The sequence below is a fragment of the Ptychodera flava genome, chromosome 21, assembly GCF_041260155.1.
Source record: "Ptychodera flava strain L36383 chromosome 21, AS_Pfla_20210202, whole genome shotgun sequence".
Classification (NCBI taxonomy): domain Eukaryota; kingdom Metazoa; phylum Hemichordata; class Enteropneusta; family Ptychoderidae; genus Ptychodera; species Ptychodera flava.
The window spans coordinates 2,712,403-2,732,061 of NC_091948.1; the positions used below are offsets into that span (position 1 = coordinate 2,712,403).

Here is a 19,659-nt window from a genome sequence, read left to right on the forward strand (position 1 = left end):
CAAGGACAGCTCAAAGTTTACTTAAACAAAGTGTAAGTAGGCAGTTTTGTTTTTGGAAAAATAAGCAATATTCCACTGGCACATGAAGGAAATATGCCTCCAAGGCATCATCAGCCTATCATCAGTCTTACCTGAACTACTCTCTTCAGGTTCACTACTGGAATAAAATTTCTCTGGTTGGCTTTTCTTCTTCTTCTTGGATGTAAACTTAGGTTCATCCCAGGGAGTTGGCATCTTGTAAATTGCAAATAAAGTAACAGAGTTTAATACTCTCATGGATTTGTTCATGGCAGACTGAGCAGTCAGGGAATAATTTTTTTTCTTTTTGCTCATTTTCAACAAGAAACACAAATAAAAATGTCCCCTTTCTCCTAAGGACTGTACATCTCAAATGTTAGATTGAGTATGTCTGAAAGTAACGCAAATATCAAATGAACTTGCTGTTCAAACTCTCTCCATTAATTTAACATGTCACCTGTGCAGTGACCAGAATTATTCTGGATATGGACGGTTATTTTTGGAATATCAAGATCACACATGCAGTACTACTGCAAGTTGCTTTGAACTTGATCTCTTTACATATTTTGAGGAATCTTGAGAAGAAAATTGAGAACTCAGCAAAAATTCAACCTGACTAAAGAGGATAAATTCTTTGACATATAAATTGCACATTCAGTAGTACAATGAGTATAGCATTATGTTGTTTAGGCATTTACTCTGACGTCATCTTTCTCTCTTTAACTTCAACAAATGTTCTTGCTATGATGCTATGTCACCATAGTTTTACCCTTTCACTTCCATTTGACTCTGTAGAGATCCTCCAACCCTTTCACAGCCAGAGTGTGGTACATCCCCATTGTTTTCAAGAGGATGGGTGGATCCACATACAGCAAACAAATTATCCTTTCACAAACTGTTCCTATAATCAAATATTACAAATTTACAGTATACTCACCTCCACATTCCGTACAGACGGATCTGGAGCAACGTCCGGGAATTCGGGCAATTCATTGTACCCTGTTGTTTTAGCATTGATCATGTGTGATAGCGACCCTAATTGAAACTGATCCCGGTCTGAAATGTGAAAAATGAAGTATAAATTAGATGAATGCAAACATATGCCAACAGTAAGTGCCATGAGTAAGCATATTTCCCCCAAATCTGAGTTGTTGTTTTCTTTAACAAAACCACCGTCTTTTGGGTTCTCTATAATTTTTTCAGCAACAGAAAGCACTGAAGTAGCTTAGGACCATTTCAAAAGTGGACAATGTTTTCATTACAAACCAGACATACTGCCACGCTCTATTGTCTATGCTTGTTACAGTACGTTTTTGTACAAGTTCAAAAAATAGTATGCACGCAAATACCATTTCTAATTCCAGGCATTTACCCCTGTGCCCAGAGCAGTGGCTGTATTTATCATAAGAGAATGGACAGCTGTGGGGTTGTTATTGGCAACTAAAATGCTTTCAGCAAAGTGCAAATAGAAATGGACAGGTGAAAACACATGTTGAACCTCCAAGAAAGTCAAGTGCACCATGATCTAGTAAATAATTGATATGAAAAAGCTTCATAAATATGCAAAATATATGCTAATTGAGACTTGTTTTCTGAGTTAATCTCTATCATGGTTATCTTCTGCTGCAGTAAGAGCTATTTGCTGCATGGAAGGTAACTATGGCAATTTTATTTACAGCTGAAAGTTTAGAACTGGTCTTTCAAGTTAGAACACAACTGAATGTACCTTTGAAAACTGATTCTAAAACTGGTGCTGGTTTGGATGACAGAAACATCTTCTTGGCATGTTTGCTGAGGGCCCCGCCTTTCTCATTCGGGAAGAGCAGTTGTCTCTGAAACCTAGCTCTGTCTCGGATGTCGTAATTCTGATCGTACTTGGCTAGATTCAACACATACTGACATAGAAGTTTTGTCTGGAGAGAAAATAAAATACAGTTTGTCATAAGAATGATTTTTGAATAATTGCACCATATAGCCTTCAAATATGTATATTTCCATTGAAACTTCAGGGTAGTACACTGTGTCAGTCCTTTCTTCAACACAATGTCACTGACTGCACATTGGCATTCATTTGGCTCTGTCTTACCTGACAATTTCTCCTACTATCAAGATGACATCCAAAAATATGTAATTTATATACTCTTTAGATATAATATTATTAAGGAAATCAACACCTCTGTTCCTATGGCAACAGGTGCATGAAGCATTACTTTCCAACACTGATCCTTGCTTTAGCATACAGTAACTGAGAGTCCATGACTGTAGTGTTATATTATCCAATTTATCCACAAACACTTGTGTAATATTGCCAATGCATATCTGAAATTGCCAGTCAATGGCTTTTTTACACTTCTGTAATATTGCCAATGCATATCTGAAATTGCCAGTCAATGGCTTTTTTAATCCTTTGAGTGCCAAGACAAATTTTGTCGCCTCTACATAATATAACAGTTTTCCAGATTTTCTCCAAAGTTTGATCGAAAACAGCAGTCAATGAAAAGTGATATTCAAATTTTGGTGTGAAAAATGACAGCAGTCAACGGATTAACAGCCTGTCTTGGAATGTTTGGTTATCTGTGCATGTTTCTCTTCATTCTTAAGACATTACTCACTGTATGAAGAATGGTTGTATGGAATGGATGACAGGATGTGCATTTGGTGGCAATGCAGCATAATGTTCACAACTGTATGGACTATTTTCTCATCAGTGAGTTTTTCACATCCTTTTGCCACTTACCAAACAAGGAGGAAAAGTTATGATTTGGTGAATGAAGAACTTATGCATTACAGAATCTCTACACTTGAAACATTTATGTCTATTCACAGTTTACCTGTTTTGAATTTGTTAAATATAGTTTAGCTCCTAAGTTCAAAATTTGCAACTTGACAATGTCCTCTTCAGTGATGAAAGTCTTGGCCATCTTGCGGAGTACATCAGGTGCTATCTTTGGTACCCTGTCTGAATACTCCCCAATCAACCAGAGAATGCTGGCCCTCGCCATGGGAACCTGAAGTGCAAAATACCAACAATTGTCAGTGAAAGTTGGGGTATAACAACTGGCAAAAATTCTGACAACTTGCTACATGTCAGTTCCTTGCATGTTGTCTTCCACATTCTCCACAGACTTTATATTCTTGTTCTTCAAATAACTGTGTTCTTTCTCAATACACGACATCAAGTTCTCCATCATTCAAAACCCTTAAACTGTTGAATTGCCTAATTCTGTTTCTACATCATTTTATTTTTTATTTTCAAGTTCTTTCTTTTTCATAAGTAACCATGCAAAGGCTCTCTCCTAACCTCTTTCTGCAGCACTTTCTTTGTACAAGTCCACTGTTTCACAATTATGATTCGTGGATACTTGTATTCGTAAAAGTTATGGTTACACAGTGATAAAGACTTCATGAAATCTGAGTACAAGCAAAAGTTGTTTGAAAATGCATGGTGAGAAAGTCAGGGTATACAACAGCATACACTACAACTGAATTTACACACATACATCACTGTATGTGTGTCCCCTAGCAGTGCTGACTGAATATTGCTGTGTTTTAATACTCACTGTAATTGTGTCTGTAAGTCTTGCTAGATGTCTGATGATTTCCTTGTGTTCAGTGGGGTTCATCTGCAGTAGTTTCTTCATCACCACAACACTCTCACCAACAACAGACTCTGTAAAGAGAAAATTGTACTGATAAATGACAGAATCCCACAACCAACAGGATTTTCCTTTTTCGCTGTTCTCAACACTATCTGTTTCGTATGAATATTAACGGCTATCGTGAAATGGGTTTACATTGCTACAACAAGTGAAGTAACAACAACTCTCTTCAACTTCCCTTCCTCTGCTCCCATAAATATGGCATTCAAAATAACCACTTATATGGAAAATCACGATAACATCACATACTGGTTTGAGAATTAGCTTCATTTCCCGTGTTTCATTTATGCACTAGAACTGTGATGTACTCAAGTGAACCAGTACAATAATGCTGCAGCATACAATCATACAATAATCACAGCATTTCTATTTGATTTTCATTGAAGCTCCCTGGGATTTCATACATTTCAAAGCTGTGACAATTCTGTCCTCTTACCGTCTCTGTTTGACAGCAACGCCATCAAACCATTCAGGCAAGTGTCTGTCACTTCTGAAATATTGCTGGCACACCGACCTATAGCCTGGATGGTGGCCGCCACAAAATTCTTATCTGAACTTGTCACATAAGTCTGCAAAAATTATCAAAACAAAAAATACTGATGAAGAAAGAAGTGAGAATATTTTATGAAAATAGCCTGTCAGCAGGCTAGATTAAACATGCAGCATCATACTGCAGGTTTTGAATTTTCCATTGTATTATAATTACTAAACTTATTTTTGTCTGTATTCATAAGGCATCGAGCTTTGTGATAGGTAATAGACATGGTAATAGCCATGGTAATGGACATGAAAATAGACAGGGCAATAGACATTGTAATAGACATGGTAATAGACATGGCAATAGACATTGTAATAGACATGGTGATAGACATGGCAATAGACATGGTAATAGACATGGCAATAGACATGGTAATAGACATGGCAATAGACATGGTAATAGACATGGCAATAGACATGGCAATAGACATGGCAATAGACATGGTAATAGACATGGCAATAGACATGGTAATAGACATGGCAACAGACATGGTAACAGACATGGTGATAGACATGGCAATAGACATGGTAATAGACATGGCAATAGACATGGTGATAGACATGGCAATAGACATGGCAATAGACACAGTAATAGACATGGTAATAGACATGGCAATAGACATGGTAATAGACATGGCAACAGACATGGTAATAGACATGGTAATAGACATAGTGATAGACATGGTAATAGACATGCAAATTCTTTGCACGGGTGGTGTAATACTTGAGAGCTGATTTTGTTCAAACAACATACTATCTTGACATCAAAAGGTGTCATTATTATGAGTGTTCAACTTGGCGTGAAATATGCTTGACTATTGATTTCCATAATGGCTGAGATTTCCATGTTGATGTATTTTGTGCAATATCCATAGCATGAAATTTGTAAGTGTAGAGTGGGCTGCTAAATGTCTTTACTGAATGGCGTACAGAAGGCTACATTAGACATAAACATTATAATACCACAGGTCTAATTTATATTATCACCGCAGTAGTGCTGCTATTGTCATGTAGCATCACATTTTGAGATGAAACAACAGTACATTAGCTCCTTGAGTGACAGGTCCATGACAGCTTTGGCAGGACACCCATGGAGCAATATAACACACATGATTTGGTCTGACACAGTGACATAACAGTAAGTGTTATCAGTGTTCACTGGGCGTAAAATGCACTTCATAAATGGCTTTCAACTAGGGAATAGCCTCTAGACAAAAAAGGACCGTGGAAGTCTGGATGGAAACAGGGGTGGCAAATACAGCAGAAAATTGATTAAAACTCTCTTAAGAAGATATCAGAAATGCTACGAATGCTTCAAATTCCTGTTGTTTAGGCTGTCTATGCTTTTACTTTGGTCCCAATGCATGGTTACACTTTCAACAGTCTGGGATTATCTGTAAAGAGAGGCCACTGGTCAGGGATTTGCCAGAGCCATCAGAAACTCTGGATGTGCAACCCACCCAGTGTGAGATGGAAGACACTCTCTCATTGGACAGCTGAATCTACAGCAATATCAAGGTTTGTTATTAAATACAATAAACTGGGCAACAAATCATTGATTAACCTGACTATTCTAATTGGAATTTATCAATCTATTTGACTTTGAAGTGTAGTGATCCGTTAATGAAAGGGGAAATTAGTTTATAACTTTTGACGACTGAAAACCATCTTGGGTGATGAAATAAGGTTGTACAACTGTTGATTTAGTAAGATGCTAATATATTTTACAGAGCTGTAAATACAAAGGGCTGAAAAAGTGATAACAGTAAATAACATAACAAACACCCAGACAAAATTTTATGTAAAGTTTTTATGATGTAAAAATTCAAATTTAGATAAACTTTTTGTAACATTTGACAGTCCACTGCTGTAAGCACAACTTTACAAAAAGTTTCAAACACTGCACTGCTATTTTCTGGTTATTCCTCTGTGAACTCAACAGATCAATCCATTTAGATGATTTCTACATAAACTGTTAGGGTGGGAAGGGGCAAGTTGTGAGTAATCCCCGACTTTACCTGGAACTCTCGAAGAATGGTGGATATACTAGTCTCACTGGCTAAGTTTGTAAGGATCTCCAGCTTGAGCAAGCGGATGTGTGTGGGATCGTTGGATCTGACAAAGAAACTCTTCAGGAATGGTTCAAACATTCCCCTCCTCTTGGCACTCATGGTGGCGATGTTACTAAGTACTATTGACTGTACTTCCCTGGTGAGACACAAACAAACAGCACACACTCATATAAAGATGCGCAACCAAGAAAAATTGTGAGATATATACACCAGGTGAACATGAATAGGATAATGATCTAGTTGGTCAACATCAACAATAATTTCCACATTATGTAAAATACACACAGAATTGGGCTCTATATTGCGATTGGAATGTTCATCAAAAGTTGCCTCGTTTTCCAATTTAGAACTTGTACTTTAGCTCTGGGTAATATCAGAGTATGACAGGAGATATCTTTTCTTACCTGTCATGTGATTTTCATATCTGTTCAACATTTTGTTGCTTAGGGTAGAGTATCACATACCTGATTTGCTATGTAAAATAAGCCATGAATAACACAATGTCATCACATTCACAGGGAAAATGGCTGATTTTACACTGTACTCACAAATAAAGAGTGAACACACTACCATCTTAAAGTACAAAATATCCCTCATGACAGAAGTTTACATTTTTATCTTCTAACTTTTCACCAATCTATAACTTGGGAACAGTAAAACTGGATTTTGTCCAGAATATATTTATTTACCTATGGCTTCTCAATAGCCTGACAAGTGGTTTAGCGACAATTCCAACTTCACTTTTTGGTGCTATGTGGTGATACAGTTGGGCTACTGCCATGACAACCTGCAAAGAGTGAGTGAGAAGGAACTGAGGTTACCATGGACACACACGTAAGGAATCATCCCACGCATGGCTAGGGGTATGCAAATATGTTATCTCTGGTTACCATGGTTACAAGAATAAACTTCCTCCTATACACAAATAAAATCATCAGCACTATATTGTAACAGTTGGTGAAAGGACATTGTGCACAATTTAGTAAAAGCATAACACATACAATGATCAAATCATATTGGATACTTTAGCTTATAGCTCTGGTCTTGTAAATATTCTCAAAAGAAACAAGATACATATTTCTTGTAGTTGTAGAGGCATACTCATTATCAAGTTCTACATCACTTAGATACTGAAAACTCAATTGCACTGATATAATAAAATAAAACACAAATGATACATTTCTGATAGAGCTGGTCATGCAGACATTCACAAAAAGAAACAAAGTGTGTATTTACAGTAGTAGCATACTTATGGTACAGTTCAACCATCACTTAGACACTGATAAGTCAATTTGAATTGAACACATACACCGCCGCTGTGTCTAGACACAGCCACTGTGTCTAGATTGCTGGTTACTCACCGAGGCATTCCTGCTTTGTAGCAACGGTTTGCAATTTCTGAGTAATAATCTGTGGTCATGATCCATGATGTAAGGTTTCTTCTCCGCAAGATTGGAAGCTTGTTTGCTCTCCTTGTCACTGTCATCGTCAGAGCCGTAAAAATTCTCAGGGGTTTCTTCGGTGATAAAATCCTGGGAAAATCACAAAGTTTGTCAGGTTTTTCCTATGTTCTGGACCTATCCATTTAAACAGGTCCACATTCACCATTCATAACAATTGGTTTGAGCCAAACAATGGCGACGAAGGGTAAAACTTGAAATGTACACACATTGTGCTGATTTAACCAAAATATTTATTGCATTCAAAACATCAAAACAATCATGTACAGAAGGGGGTGTTCAACAAAGAGAGAAACATAGAAGGTCCAAGACAGAAACCAAACTTCACTGAACACAAGTATAGTCTTCAATACACTTACTGTAGAAATACAAAGTTCACTTACCCCTTTGTTGGGATCCAAGAATTGTGTTCTAGAGTATCTCGTTAGCATATTAATAATGATCACCTGGCCCCACTCTTCCACATCTATCAGCAGATTGCAGAGTTTGCGGTAATGTTTATGGATAAGATCAATGCGTTCAGGGCACACCTCCTCAAAGGAATATACAACACTGCCAGCAACAAGCTACAGTGGTGAAAAGAAAACTAATTTAACAAAACCTGTCATCAAGGGTGTCTTCTAAGCCATGGATTTATATTCATGATATATGAGAACATAAATCCTATGAGAACAATAGGATTATTTTGTTATTTATTGTTTATCTGAACCATAACCTGATTCAGGAGATGATCAACCATTGTTGTTGCCTGAAAGGAGCAGGGTATGATCTCATGATATTGCCAACTTTGGACATAAATCGTTATTTGAGATGATATTGGAGTCATATAAATGCCATGGTGAAGTGATATTCTGTTCAAAGCTGGTGATAATAGTGCTACAGATGGATTTTACATCAATTAGGAGTCTACAGCAACCTTTTGAGAATACTGTATGCTGGAAATATACAAACCCCCCTGAGAAAATGTTTATTGTAACAGCAGTGACTGAAAATATAAGAAGATTAAATGTAGGCTGACAAAAAGCTGTCAACGGCGTCTCTGGCATCAAGACACCTCACAGCCGGTGTCAAATCAACAAATTACTTTTTCAATGTAAGCTTTTTGTTTACGTCGATCTAATATCTAGTTGATAAATTTCACTCACTATCGGTGGTAATTACTAGAGTCTGCTAATTTAAGAATTCAGATTTGCATATGACAGATACATACCGTAGTTTTGTCAGATAACAATTTCTCTATCACTTCAATCAATTGCTCCTTCTGTTCTGGGTCAAGACTGGTAATATGTTAAATAGAAGAATATCAGCACAATGTTAGTGAAATGATAACATTTTCCAGCATAGAAATTTAAAGTTTACCTACAATTTGTTTGGCTCTTCAAATTAAATGCATACATCCACAAAATCAGCACTTTTGAGCTACACGCAAGTTGCTTATTATTAATAATAACTTATGAAAATAAATATTTATGGGTGTCTATTCATGATAATCACACAGCTGTATGAAGTATCCATCCAACTAAATTGTTTAAAGTCTGATTTGGATGTGTAAAACTGTCCACTGCATTTGCAAGGAATAAGAAGCCACTGAAAAGACATTGTTTTATGTTCAGCTGTTTGTTCTTTGCTGTCTTCTGTTGGATTATCAAATGACAATGGAACAGAAAATGATATAACATAGGGGACTGCATTTTACAGAAAGGAAACGATTGAGGGTTTCAAAAATGATAAGTACTGGTACAAGGCAGCAAAGGATGCCAAGTGTACACAATGTTCAACCCCCTTCAGAGTTGAAAAGTGTTTTGATGGAAGACAGCCGACCAAAGTCAATGAAAATCCACCCTGGCTAGAAATTACCTCTCCAGAATCAACATGAATGGTTAACTAATGAACATTTACCTATAGAGTTTGGGAATGGCATGGGCTGCCGTCTTCCTGACATAAGGCGACATGTCATTGACAGCTTCCTTGATGGCAAGCATCATGATAGGCACAATGACGGGAACTCTGATGCTGGATAGCACCCGGAGAGCTGAAGCCCGGATCAGCTGATTGGGATCCTGAAATGAAATGAAAGGAGGCAATGCCAGTTATCACAAAATCACCACGATAAGAACACTTTGACCTAAAATATCAATGGTGAAGAATATTATACAAACTCCTAGATGACGTGACCAAAGTCAACTAGTACTACACCTAGGGAACAATGCCGTGAAAGGGGGCTGAAGATATCAATTTTTCTGGGGCTGAACTGTGACTAATGAAACACCACATTCAACAACCAATTAATCCTTTTTCGACCAGGCTCCACAAACAAACCATAGAAATAAATACAACTTGAGAGAAAGATGATTAACTGGGCTCTCTCACAGCCCTAAGGTGACCTATGCAGATTTAAAACTCTACCCTACAATTATGAACCCTGAACGATTTGGATGGCACATGGCAAAACCCTCCCTGGCTACATCAGTTTGCTGAGCTGGGTTACATTATGGCTTCAGTTGAAAGGGCGGGAGAGAGCCACATATGAATTGAATAGCCAACCATGCGCTGTGAGATGGAAAGCAATGCAACAACATACACTACACACAAAAATGGTATTAGCAAGTGGCTCTTTTCACCATATTGTGAAAATACACTATTACACGTATGGAACTCAAACACTGCAACATGTGCACAGGTTTTCCAAAAGGCCTTATATATTGACTTTAAATCTTATGTCACACTCTATTTTTTGACATATATTTCAGATAAAAAACACTCTGCCAACAGAATGAACTGCTTGTTATGAGAAGAGACATTTGGAAATGTCGTTTCTGAGTCTTGCCTTTGCACACTGCCTTACAAATGTGACGTACCAGCAACCCTGACCTTTCTGTGTGTAACAGCCCCTCTGATTACATTACAAATGCTGGCATGTGGATACAACAGCACCGGATGTCACCTGGCAATTCATACATTACATATTTTCAGTACTTATATCAGAGTTATTTGACGTGTCTCATTTGAAGTTCTTTTTGACCAGCAATTCTTGATAAATGGGACAGATTTTGATAGTCATACTGTATACAGACTTTATTGAAATACGCGTACAACCTGTCAAGGCACTGGCAGAGTAATACTGCTCATTGTTTATTCGTGAATAAAGATTGGACTCTCTGACACAATAAGTGAACAAATGAGGGAAGTTCAGACAAATTCATACAATTTCAATGCAGGTTTAGTTCAATATATCAACAATTTACAGCATGGCATATCAGCAAGGTTACAGTACAAACGTCAAATAGCAGACATTAGCTTCAGAATTAATCTGTTGAAGACTGATGATTATTTGTGTCTTATTTTATGACAAATTTTACACATCAAAGAACAACTTTCCTTTACAATTTGAACATTCAGGAATTAAATGACTTGGGATGGGATAAATTACCATGTGAAATTCATTCTTACAAAGAATGCACCCTTTTCAAATGCTGGTGGCATTTTTTGTATTTTTACTCAGAATGACAGTATGGTTACAGAACTATTTTCGTATCAATGCATGTACCCAACGGATTACTGACACAGAAAATAAAGTGACATATGTAAGTGTTCAACCTGAAAAATCATTCTCTCATACAATTTCCATCAAAATTACTGTCATCTTTTTCAATCCATCCAATGACACACATACAACAAAGCATTCCTCCAAAACATGGGAATATCACTTCAACGACATTTTTTCAAAAGTGTTTTACGATTGCAGCTTGCTGGAATCGGTTCATATTCCAAAATTCTATTGAATTAACAAGCAGCACAACTCACATTATTAAATTATGTTAAATCAATGCATTAGCTGAACTGTGTTTTGTGCTCATGTTTTGTATATTTTAATTTCAAGTAGCAGAGATGATGTCTGAAATTTGATAGAAGTTACAGTGTGAGTGAATGTTAAAGTTCATACCGTGAATGCATGTGACTGATTTCAAATAGATTATATTGCGATTCACAAACTTCCACCATATCAAATGACTTCATGGTAAGAGAATGTCACACACAATATCATACCTGAAACGATTTTCTTGTTATATTTTACCAGACTTCCAAGGTTTTTGACTACAAAAATTATTTATGAATGAGTAAGAATGTTACAGTTACCATTGCCGGACTTTGTTTTAACAGTTGATGTAGCTGTCAATACATGCAGCTCATTCATACTATTATCTATGCATGACTAGTTTTTGTTTTGTTTTTTGATAACTACTTCTATTAACTGAAATGTGATAAAATATCCTGCATTGTAATATGTTATCCAGTTTCTAAACATACAAATTGTTCAGCAGTTTCAAAATGTATTCATCAACTTCAATTTATTTTATTTATCTGAAATAAATATATGATAATAGCATATACCAGTAATATGTATGAATACCTAATACATATTACCAGCTGTGCAAACAGTACATACACAGACTTCTGTTGAGAAGCTGAACAGTGGAAAGAAGATGGTACTGAACAAACAAACAAACAAACACTGATGGTATAAGCAACATATAGCTATGATCCTCCAAGTCCTTTTTTGGCAATTAGCTATTTTAGTGACAATTTTTCAGGTTATGTGTGACACATATTCAAATGAAAGTTTAGAAATCAGTGAAACATGTGAGGAATGGCACTGAAAGGGTTGCCTTTAGTATATGTGATTTATTAAATATTTATATCTAATAAATTGAATTAATTTTAAACTATTACCAAATGATGCATTATTGATTTTGTTTTTTGAGGACAATAAAGTGGATTAAATAAAAAAAATAAAAATTAAAAAAATGATGCATTATTCAATAATTCATATTGACATTCATGAAAAACCATCAAAACACTGCACAGTGGGTATTTTGAGATGGTAGGAATAATCCTATTCTGTAAAATCAAAAAATATGATCTGGACACAGTAGAGTCAGAGATGACCACACACCGGAGGGATCACTTTGGTGGTAGCTTCAGTTATTCAAACTCACTGTAGCAATGCATAACCTGATTGCAAATAGTCACTGGTCACTGGTCAATGGAGAGCATTTTAAGTTTGTCATACCTTGAGACCTTTCTGGAAAGTACTGATGGACAGCAAAGCCAGATCCTGCTGTTCCTCTGCGTACCTCACCAAATACACATACACCAGTTTCTTGATCTGCAAAGACACACAGACATTGACAAAATGTGAAAGGTTGCACTGGGAGATCTGAGATAGCCACTCATAAGCGAAGGACTCCGTAATGATGATCTCAAATCAAAGAGTCATCTTTAAGTGCTTGCATAGATGTGGCATAAGGGTTACGAAGGCTATGAGCATTTATGAAATGAGTAGCAGGTAGATGTGCCTGTGGGAACAGAAGTGTGTTGCACAGATGAAACAGTATCGCCAAAAAGTTCATAACCTGACCCCCTCTTGGTTAGCAAAATGACTTGGGATCTCCCTCAGTCTGATATAAGCTCAGGGTAGTGAGATTAGTACCATTAAAGTAATAACTATGACTCATCAACTTAATTCAATGTGTTACTTTTCATCCTTTTGACTGAGCTTTTGTACTACTGGTACTGTTTTTGTCATTTGAAATGGCATGATTAGCACTTAATATGGTGAGCCTTTGTTACAGGGCTAACAATATTTCAAATGTCTGTTCTATGATTTTTTATAAATAGGGGCTGGACACTTTCCTCCTTGGAGTGTCAGTTAAGCAATTAATCTAAATGCTATGTTGCACTTGACGCAGAAAACAGCTAAATAATTTCATCGTTATCAGGGTTCTCCCTAGGATTTTTTTATAGAGTAGCGGCTAATTTGCATAATATTTGCATAATTAGTTTTTCAAATATTTGCATATAGTTTGTTCGCCAAAAATTGACAAAACAGGGTACCTATGGAGTAGAGCCCCTCGACTGACTTTTTTTCCAAATTTAGTACATCCTTACTAAGTTGCATAAGCTCCTACCCTTGTTTAATTCCCATCTGCTGCCTTCATGCTCCAATAAAGAAAGGGTAGCAGAGTAAAATATATCGTAACAGTTGGTAAAACTGCTCAGATCAAAGAAACTATTAAAAGATGTAAAACAATGAGGCATAGAAGTTCCCGTGACAGCATCGCCAGGAAAATACTACGTTTTTTCAGTACGTTTATCAGGGTTCTCTGATCCGGCGCACCCCGGTACCAAAATAGAAGAGTCCCACTCTGATGTCACATCCGCCATTGTTTACAGTATTTTCACTCACGCACGCGATGTGGGTTTTCATTCTCTTCATATGCATTTTCATTTGGTTAAAGCAATTAACACTCCATCTGTTAAGAGTTTTTACCACTGACTATAACAATTTTCATTGCTATGTTGCTGTTTTCACAAGATACTGACCGTTTGATCTTGGAAAGTTGAGTTGCTTGTACGTGCAGCCAACCCATGCCGGTGTGCGGTGACTGACAGTTCACTATGCTAGGCTATGCTGTTGATCGGCAGCATACATGATCAGATGATGTCTTCGTTCCACTTTACTTTTTATTTCAAGATGTGAGACAAACAGAAATTTCACCAAATCGCCACTTCTGTAGCTAGGGATTGTGTAATCAGTTTGATTTTGATTTGAAAATATTTCGTCAATTAAGAGCGGAAATCGTCGCTGACTTTTGCTGTCAATTTTTTCTGTCCTTTAGCTTTACAATTTCTTTGGATGGGTCGGTGCCGGTACCGTCAAGGGCCCACCACAAGGGACGTGTGAACTTGTTCTGTTGTTAACACTATTCATACAAATTGAAAGGAGTAATAACTAGTGACATTGTAAAACAAAGAAGCTACGAATAATCTGTCTTCCTTTTGTGTGATCGTACGGACGTCGACCAGTAGGTGCCATTGTGAACATTTTGCCGCTGAACTTCATAGCGTTGCGGGTAACAATGATAGCGTCGCGGTGAGATCGAAAGCGTCGCGGGCTTGAACGATAGCGTCGCGGGCCGCGACGCTGTTTTGGGCTGGGGAGAACCCTGACCTTTGAAAGCCCTGAACTGCCATGCTTTTGATGAACTGACTGAGTCTTGATACACAGGAATAGAGATGGCAGGTTATAGGATTATCACAGGAGTGTCACAAAGATTACAACACTACAGGACGTATACATCATTCATCATAGAAAACGACAGGGACCTTGGAATCAGCAAATCCAAGGCACAGATGTAGGAAGCTAAGGTCAAAAAGTTCAAACTTCATGATTGCTCTCCAGTGATACAGTTGATTTTTGGCAGTCAAGTTTGGTTTAATATGAACAAACGGTAATAATTTTATGACATATAATTAGGCACATAACAGGGCTGAAAAAATTGTGCTGGTTGTAACTGGTGTGCTTGAGTAATTGTTGATTACCACACATCACATTTATTAATTAATCATGGCCCAGTAATAGTGAGTGAATCTCAGAGGAATTTTAAAATATTCATGAAGTACAGCAGCACAAAGGGACTTTAATAAAACCACACCAATTCAAATAATAACAATTTTTGTAGGATTTATTTAACAATAGTAAAGTTTAAAAGGAAATATATTAGCAGAATAATGGTATTTTCAGGAGGCAACATTGCTCTACACTCTTTGTGTATAGAAGATGTCACACTTTGTGAATAGAAGATGTCACACTTTGTGTATAGAAGATGTCACACTTTGTGAATAGAAGATGTCACACTTTGTGAATAGAAGATGTCACACTTTGTGAATAGAAGATGTCACACTTTGTGAATAGAAGATGTCACACTTTGTGAATAGAAGATGTCACACTTTGTGAATAGAAGATGTCACACTTTGTGTATAGAAGATGTCACACTTTGTGTATAGAAGATGTCACACTTTGTGTATAGAAGATATCACAGGAAGGAAAATGCCTTTGAAACTGGAAGCAAAACTGGAACTGAGACTGATGATTGTTATTCACACATGTTAAAGTCATGCTGCTGGGGGTGTGGTGCTAGCTGCAGTCAAACTGACATATCATCACACAGACCCTTATGGATATTATGCAAGACTGCCTGAACTCAGCGCTGACACCTGCTGGGGGAGGGATCAACACTGCCTGATTGGTTGCTGATGTGAGATAAATACCGACAGAGGTCAATCAAAATGACCTCTTTTGATTGACCTCTCACAGACATATCACATATCATCACACAGACCCTTATGGATATTATGCAAGACTGCCTGAACTCAGCGCTGACACCTGCTGGGGGAGGGATCAACACTGCCTGATTGGTTGCTGATGTGAGATAAATACCGACAGAGGTCAATCAAAATGACCTCTTGCAGAGGACATGACCCTAACCAGCATCAGAAATAAGCTATGTTTAGTTAAAGTGAAAATGCATCATTCACACACAGAATAAACAAGATCTTATATAGATACAGGGCATTTTTCAGTTTTTGTAAAGTTATCCTGCATTAATCTTGAACAGATCTTACAAATTTCCATTCCAAACAACATTTCAACAGGAGGATACGGCAAATATTACAGTATTGGTAACAGATTTGAGAAGAATAATTTGCACACCTTTTAGTTCTGTTTTTTCTTGCTTTGCCTTAACCTGTAATTTGAGATGGAACTTTGACCCTTTAGAACTCACTCTAATATTTTACGATAGAAAAGCAATGCAATCTTATTTTATTTTTTTTATTTATTTAGACTTTATTTAATCTCGATAAACTGTTGAGCCAATGGCTCTTCTCACACAGTGTCGAGAAATCATTAAAATTTACAATATATACATTAAAAATTGCACACATCCATGAAGACATGAAAGGCAAAACATACAATAGGTACAAAAAAACAAATGGACAATAAACAATATTACACTACTGAACATCTGTGTCACATAAAATGAAATTTACATTTGTCTTTAAAAGCCTGCAATGAGGAGCATGACTTTAAGTCAACCGGTAAACTGTTCCATATTTTTACACCACTGTATGTAAAACTTTTCTTAAAGAACTGTGTTCTATGTTTTGGAATGTATAAATCTTCTCTGGCAGCAGATCTAGTATTCCGACTGTGAATATTGTGTATCCTTTTAAAACATTCAAATAATCTGGAGCTAAATTGTTTTGTACTTTATACATTAAAATTGATTCAAAATTGTGGTCAAATAAGAAAGCTAACAACACTGTGGAAACAACTTATACAGGATTAATCTACCATGTCACCTTGCTATCACACAGGTAACAATAACAGAAATGCAACAGTATATCTTGTCCTTCACCAGCACAGATGGCATTGACTATAATTTAAAATAATACTTGTCCCATCATACTGCTAAGTATATCAGGCATCAGGCATATAGTAGTTATTATGGCATTCTTTGTGTAACAAAGTCTTACATTACAGTAGACTCTGGATTGGAATGTGGATAGGAACATACTGGCTATTCAAACGCTGGCATTCTTGTTATGTTATGAGGATTGATCGCATTGAATGAAATTGGAGCTCTACAGAAAAACTCAAACGCAGTACAGAAGACACTGAGTCTCTTCAGAGCTCTGTGTGTGTGTGTGGGTAGAAATAACAGGAGAATGACTGTGCTTTCTCTTCAATAAAATGCCAACATCAGGACTTGTAACTATAAAACTATGTATCATGTTACTCTTGATAGAGCCCCTTAAGGGTGTTCACCGCCCACACTACATTACAAAGTGTTAGGGAATCAGCACCAAGTCTCCATCTTGTCATCTTTATCTTGGCAAAGGGTATGTAACATGAAAAAGAAATCTCCTCCTCCAGATCTCAGAGTCTGAGCAAGGCCTGCAGGGCAAGACATCTCCCTGGTAGTTGGCAGATTTGATCATCTTACCATCAATAAGTTCCATTTATCTCCTTTGACAACCCATCTTTAGCAGGAAAAAGTAACTGAAATGGTGTGGGATAACCTTAATCTACATATATAAAACTAAAGTCAAATTGTCAACTTTTCCTCAGCAGATAACACGTTTTGGCTAATTACACTTCAGAACAAGAAGGAGCACTCACTTCAATATTTTTGGAGACAACATTCTTCACAATCGGCGCAAACAGATCTGATGCATCTTTACCTTTGGCCACCATCTGAAAGAAACATACAATTATGATGTTACAACTTCCCATCACGACTGTGTGTGAATGCCAGTAAACATTTCAAAATTGAATTAAGATGGCAAAGACGTTTGAAAATCCAATTATTCTTGATGTGGTGTATGTACTGAGCAAAAGCAGAAAGGGTGGTATATGTATATTACAGCAACTATTGCATGCAGACAGTGGACTTTAAGGGGATCTGATAATAACATCTTTCATTGATCCTTTCTTAAGAAATTATCTCCCAGGATAGTTCCACAGGACTGAACAGACAAGAAAGTGATTTCAATGTTCAGTGATGTAAAAGGAAGTCAAAAGTAATTAACAACATTACGTAAAGAATGGCACAATTAACAAGGAATTAATGTCCCGACATTCTAAAAACAGGCCACAGTCATGGTGGACATAAAAAATGTTCAGATCTCCTTCTGTGACACAGAAGCATAACAAAAACATGTATATTTTGTGCAGAAGTTTATAAACATTTACTGACAACATCAGCAAAATTTGCTATTCATCAATTGAGTAAAAGTAATTTTCAACACGATAGGATAGAAAAAAATTGCAAAAACCAATTCTATAGTTTTCACAGCATGCTGAAAATCCCGCTTTTCAAGTTAATACTGTAGGTGGCTTGTTGTATTTATATATCAGACACATATGGCATGTACATAATTTTATGAATTTACTTTACAAAATGGACCTTTTCATGAACATCCATGGAACACAATGTGTTCCTGATGGTTTGTATTTCACTCGCATTGCAAAAGGCCAAACTGGATTTCCATAGCAGGATGTAAGGTTACATGTTTTGACATATTTACTGTAAAAGACCTTGCAATAGCAGAGTCTTCTTTTTGATTTTTCTCACTTCATATTATTATATTCTATTAATGCACATGGCCACACTGATTAAAACAATGCTAGTAGAAGCTGTCTGCGATTAATATTTAAATGAAAACACTTGAAATATATTAACTTTGTAGGAAAAAAAAACAATGTTAGGAAAAACAACTTGGGGCATTTGCAACGAGTGATGATATTTGTTTCTATAAGAGCAGACAGCTTGCCCTGTATTATCTTACTATCAGTTCAATGTAATCTATGCTTCTATAATTATTGAAATGCTTGCTGTGGTGAAAGTCAGACTGTATTACATAACCATCTGATTACCTTGTTTTACCCTCAACGAATGGTAATGTCTGCTGCAAATGAAAACTATATGACTATTGCTGCCAATCTTCACTGAGTTAATACTTATTAACTGACATTGTCTTGTTAGTATAAAAGAGCATCAGTTCTTTTCAAAGATTTAAAATATTTTAATGACCAGTAAAGGGCATCTTGTACGATTAAATTTATGAATACTCCATGCAACATGGTTTCTCAGTTACAGAATCAGTGAGAAAACACACCACTGGTCATAAAATGTGGGTACAACAGACGTGCCCAATTGAAAACACTCATCAATTTAAAAATTTGACGTCTGAGATCAAGATATCAATTATGAAACTCCCAGTTACTTTAAGACTGATTGCCAGTGAGCTCATAGGTCAGCATTATCAAACCTGTGTCACTTACATAACAAATACCAACATAATAAAATTTGAGATGAAAGCACTAGAACCTGAAAACATTCTTATTTCTGTGGACATTATATAATACACAATCTTTTATTTATCAGCAAAGCAATATTACCCCAGGTCAGGGTGCCTCAAAAAAAATCATAGTTTGGTTTGCAAAGTGCTGATTGTTACAATTTTGCTTTCAATTTACAGAAAGTTTACCACCAAATGTGTAGCATA

General features: G+C 36.6%; 1 protein-coding gene across 1 annotated transcript in view; it reads right to left on the bottom strand.

The window, feature by feature from the left end:
* Positions 1-19,659, bottom strand: part of LOC139121099 (AP-3 complex subunit beta-2-like) — a 31,587-nt gene that overhangs the window by 7,157 nt on the left and 4,771 nt on the right. The window contains exons 3-16 of the mRNA XM_070685731.1: positions 17,771-17,845; positions 12,818-12,913; positions 9,646-9,806; positions 8,957-9,023; positions 8,130-8,312; positions 7,648-7,818; positions 6,976-7,073; positions 6,233-6,422; positions 4,114-4,246; positions 3,579-3,688; positions 2,850-3,026; positions 1,745-1,931; positions 956-1,074; positions 132-234 (exon numbers count right to left, since the gene is read on the bottom strand). Coding sequence (XP_070541832.1) covers positions 132-234; positions 956-1,074; positions 1,745-1,931; positions 2,850-3,026; positions 3,579-3,688; positions 4,114-4,246; positions 6,233-6,422; positions 6,976-7,073; positions 7,648-7,818; positions 8,130-8,312; positions 8,957-9,023; positions 9,646-9,806; positions 12,818-12,913; positions 17,771-17,845 — 1,870 coding nt within the window. The remainder of the gene's footprint in view (positions 1-131; positions 235-955; positions 1,075-1,744; positions 1,932-2,849; positions 3,027-3,578; positions 3,689-4,113; positions 4,247-6,232; positions 6,423-6,975; positions 7,074-7,647; positions 7,819-8,129; positions 8,313-8,956; positions 9,024-9,645; positions 9,807-12,817; positions 12,914-17,770; positions 17,846-19,659) is intronic.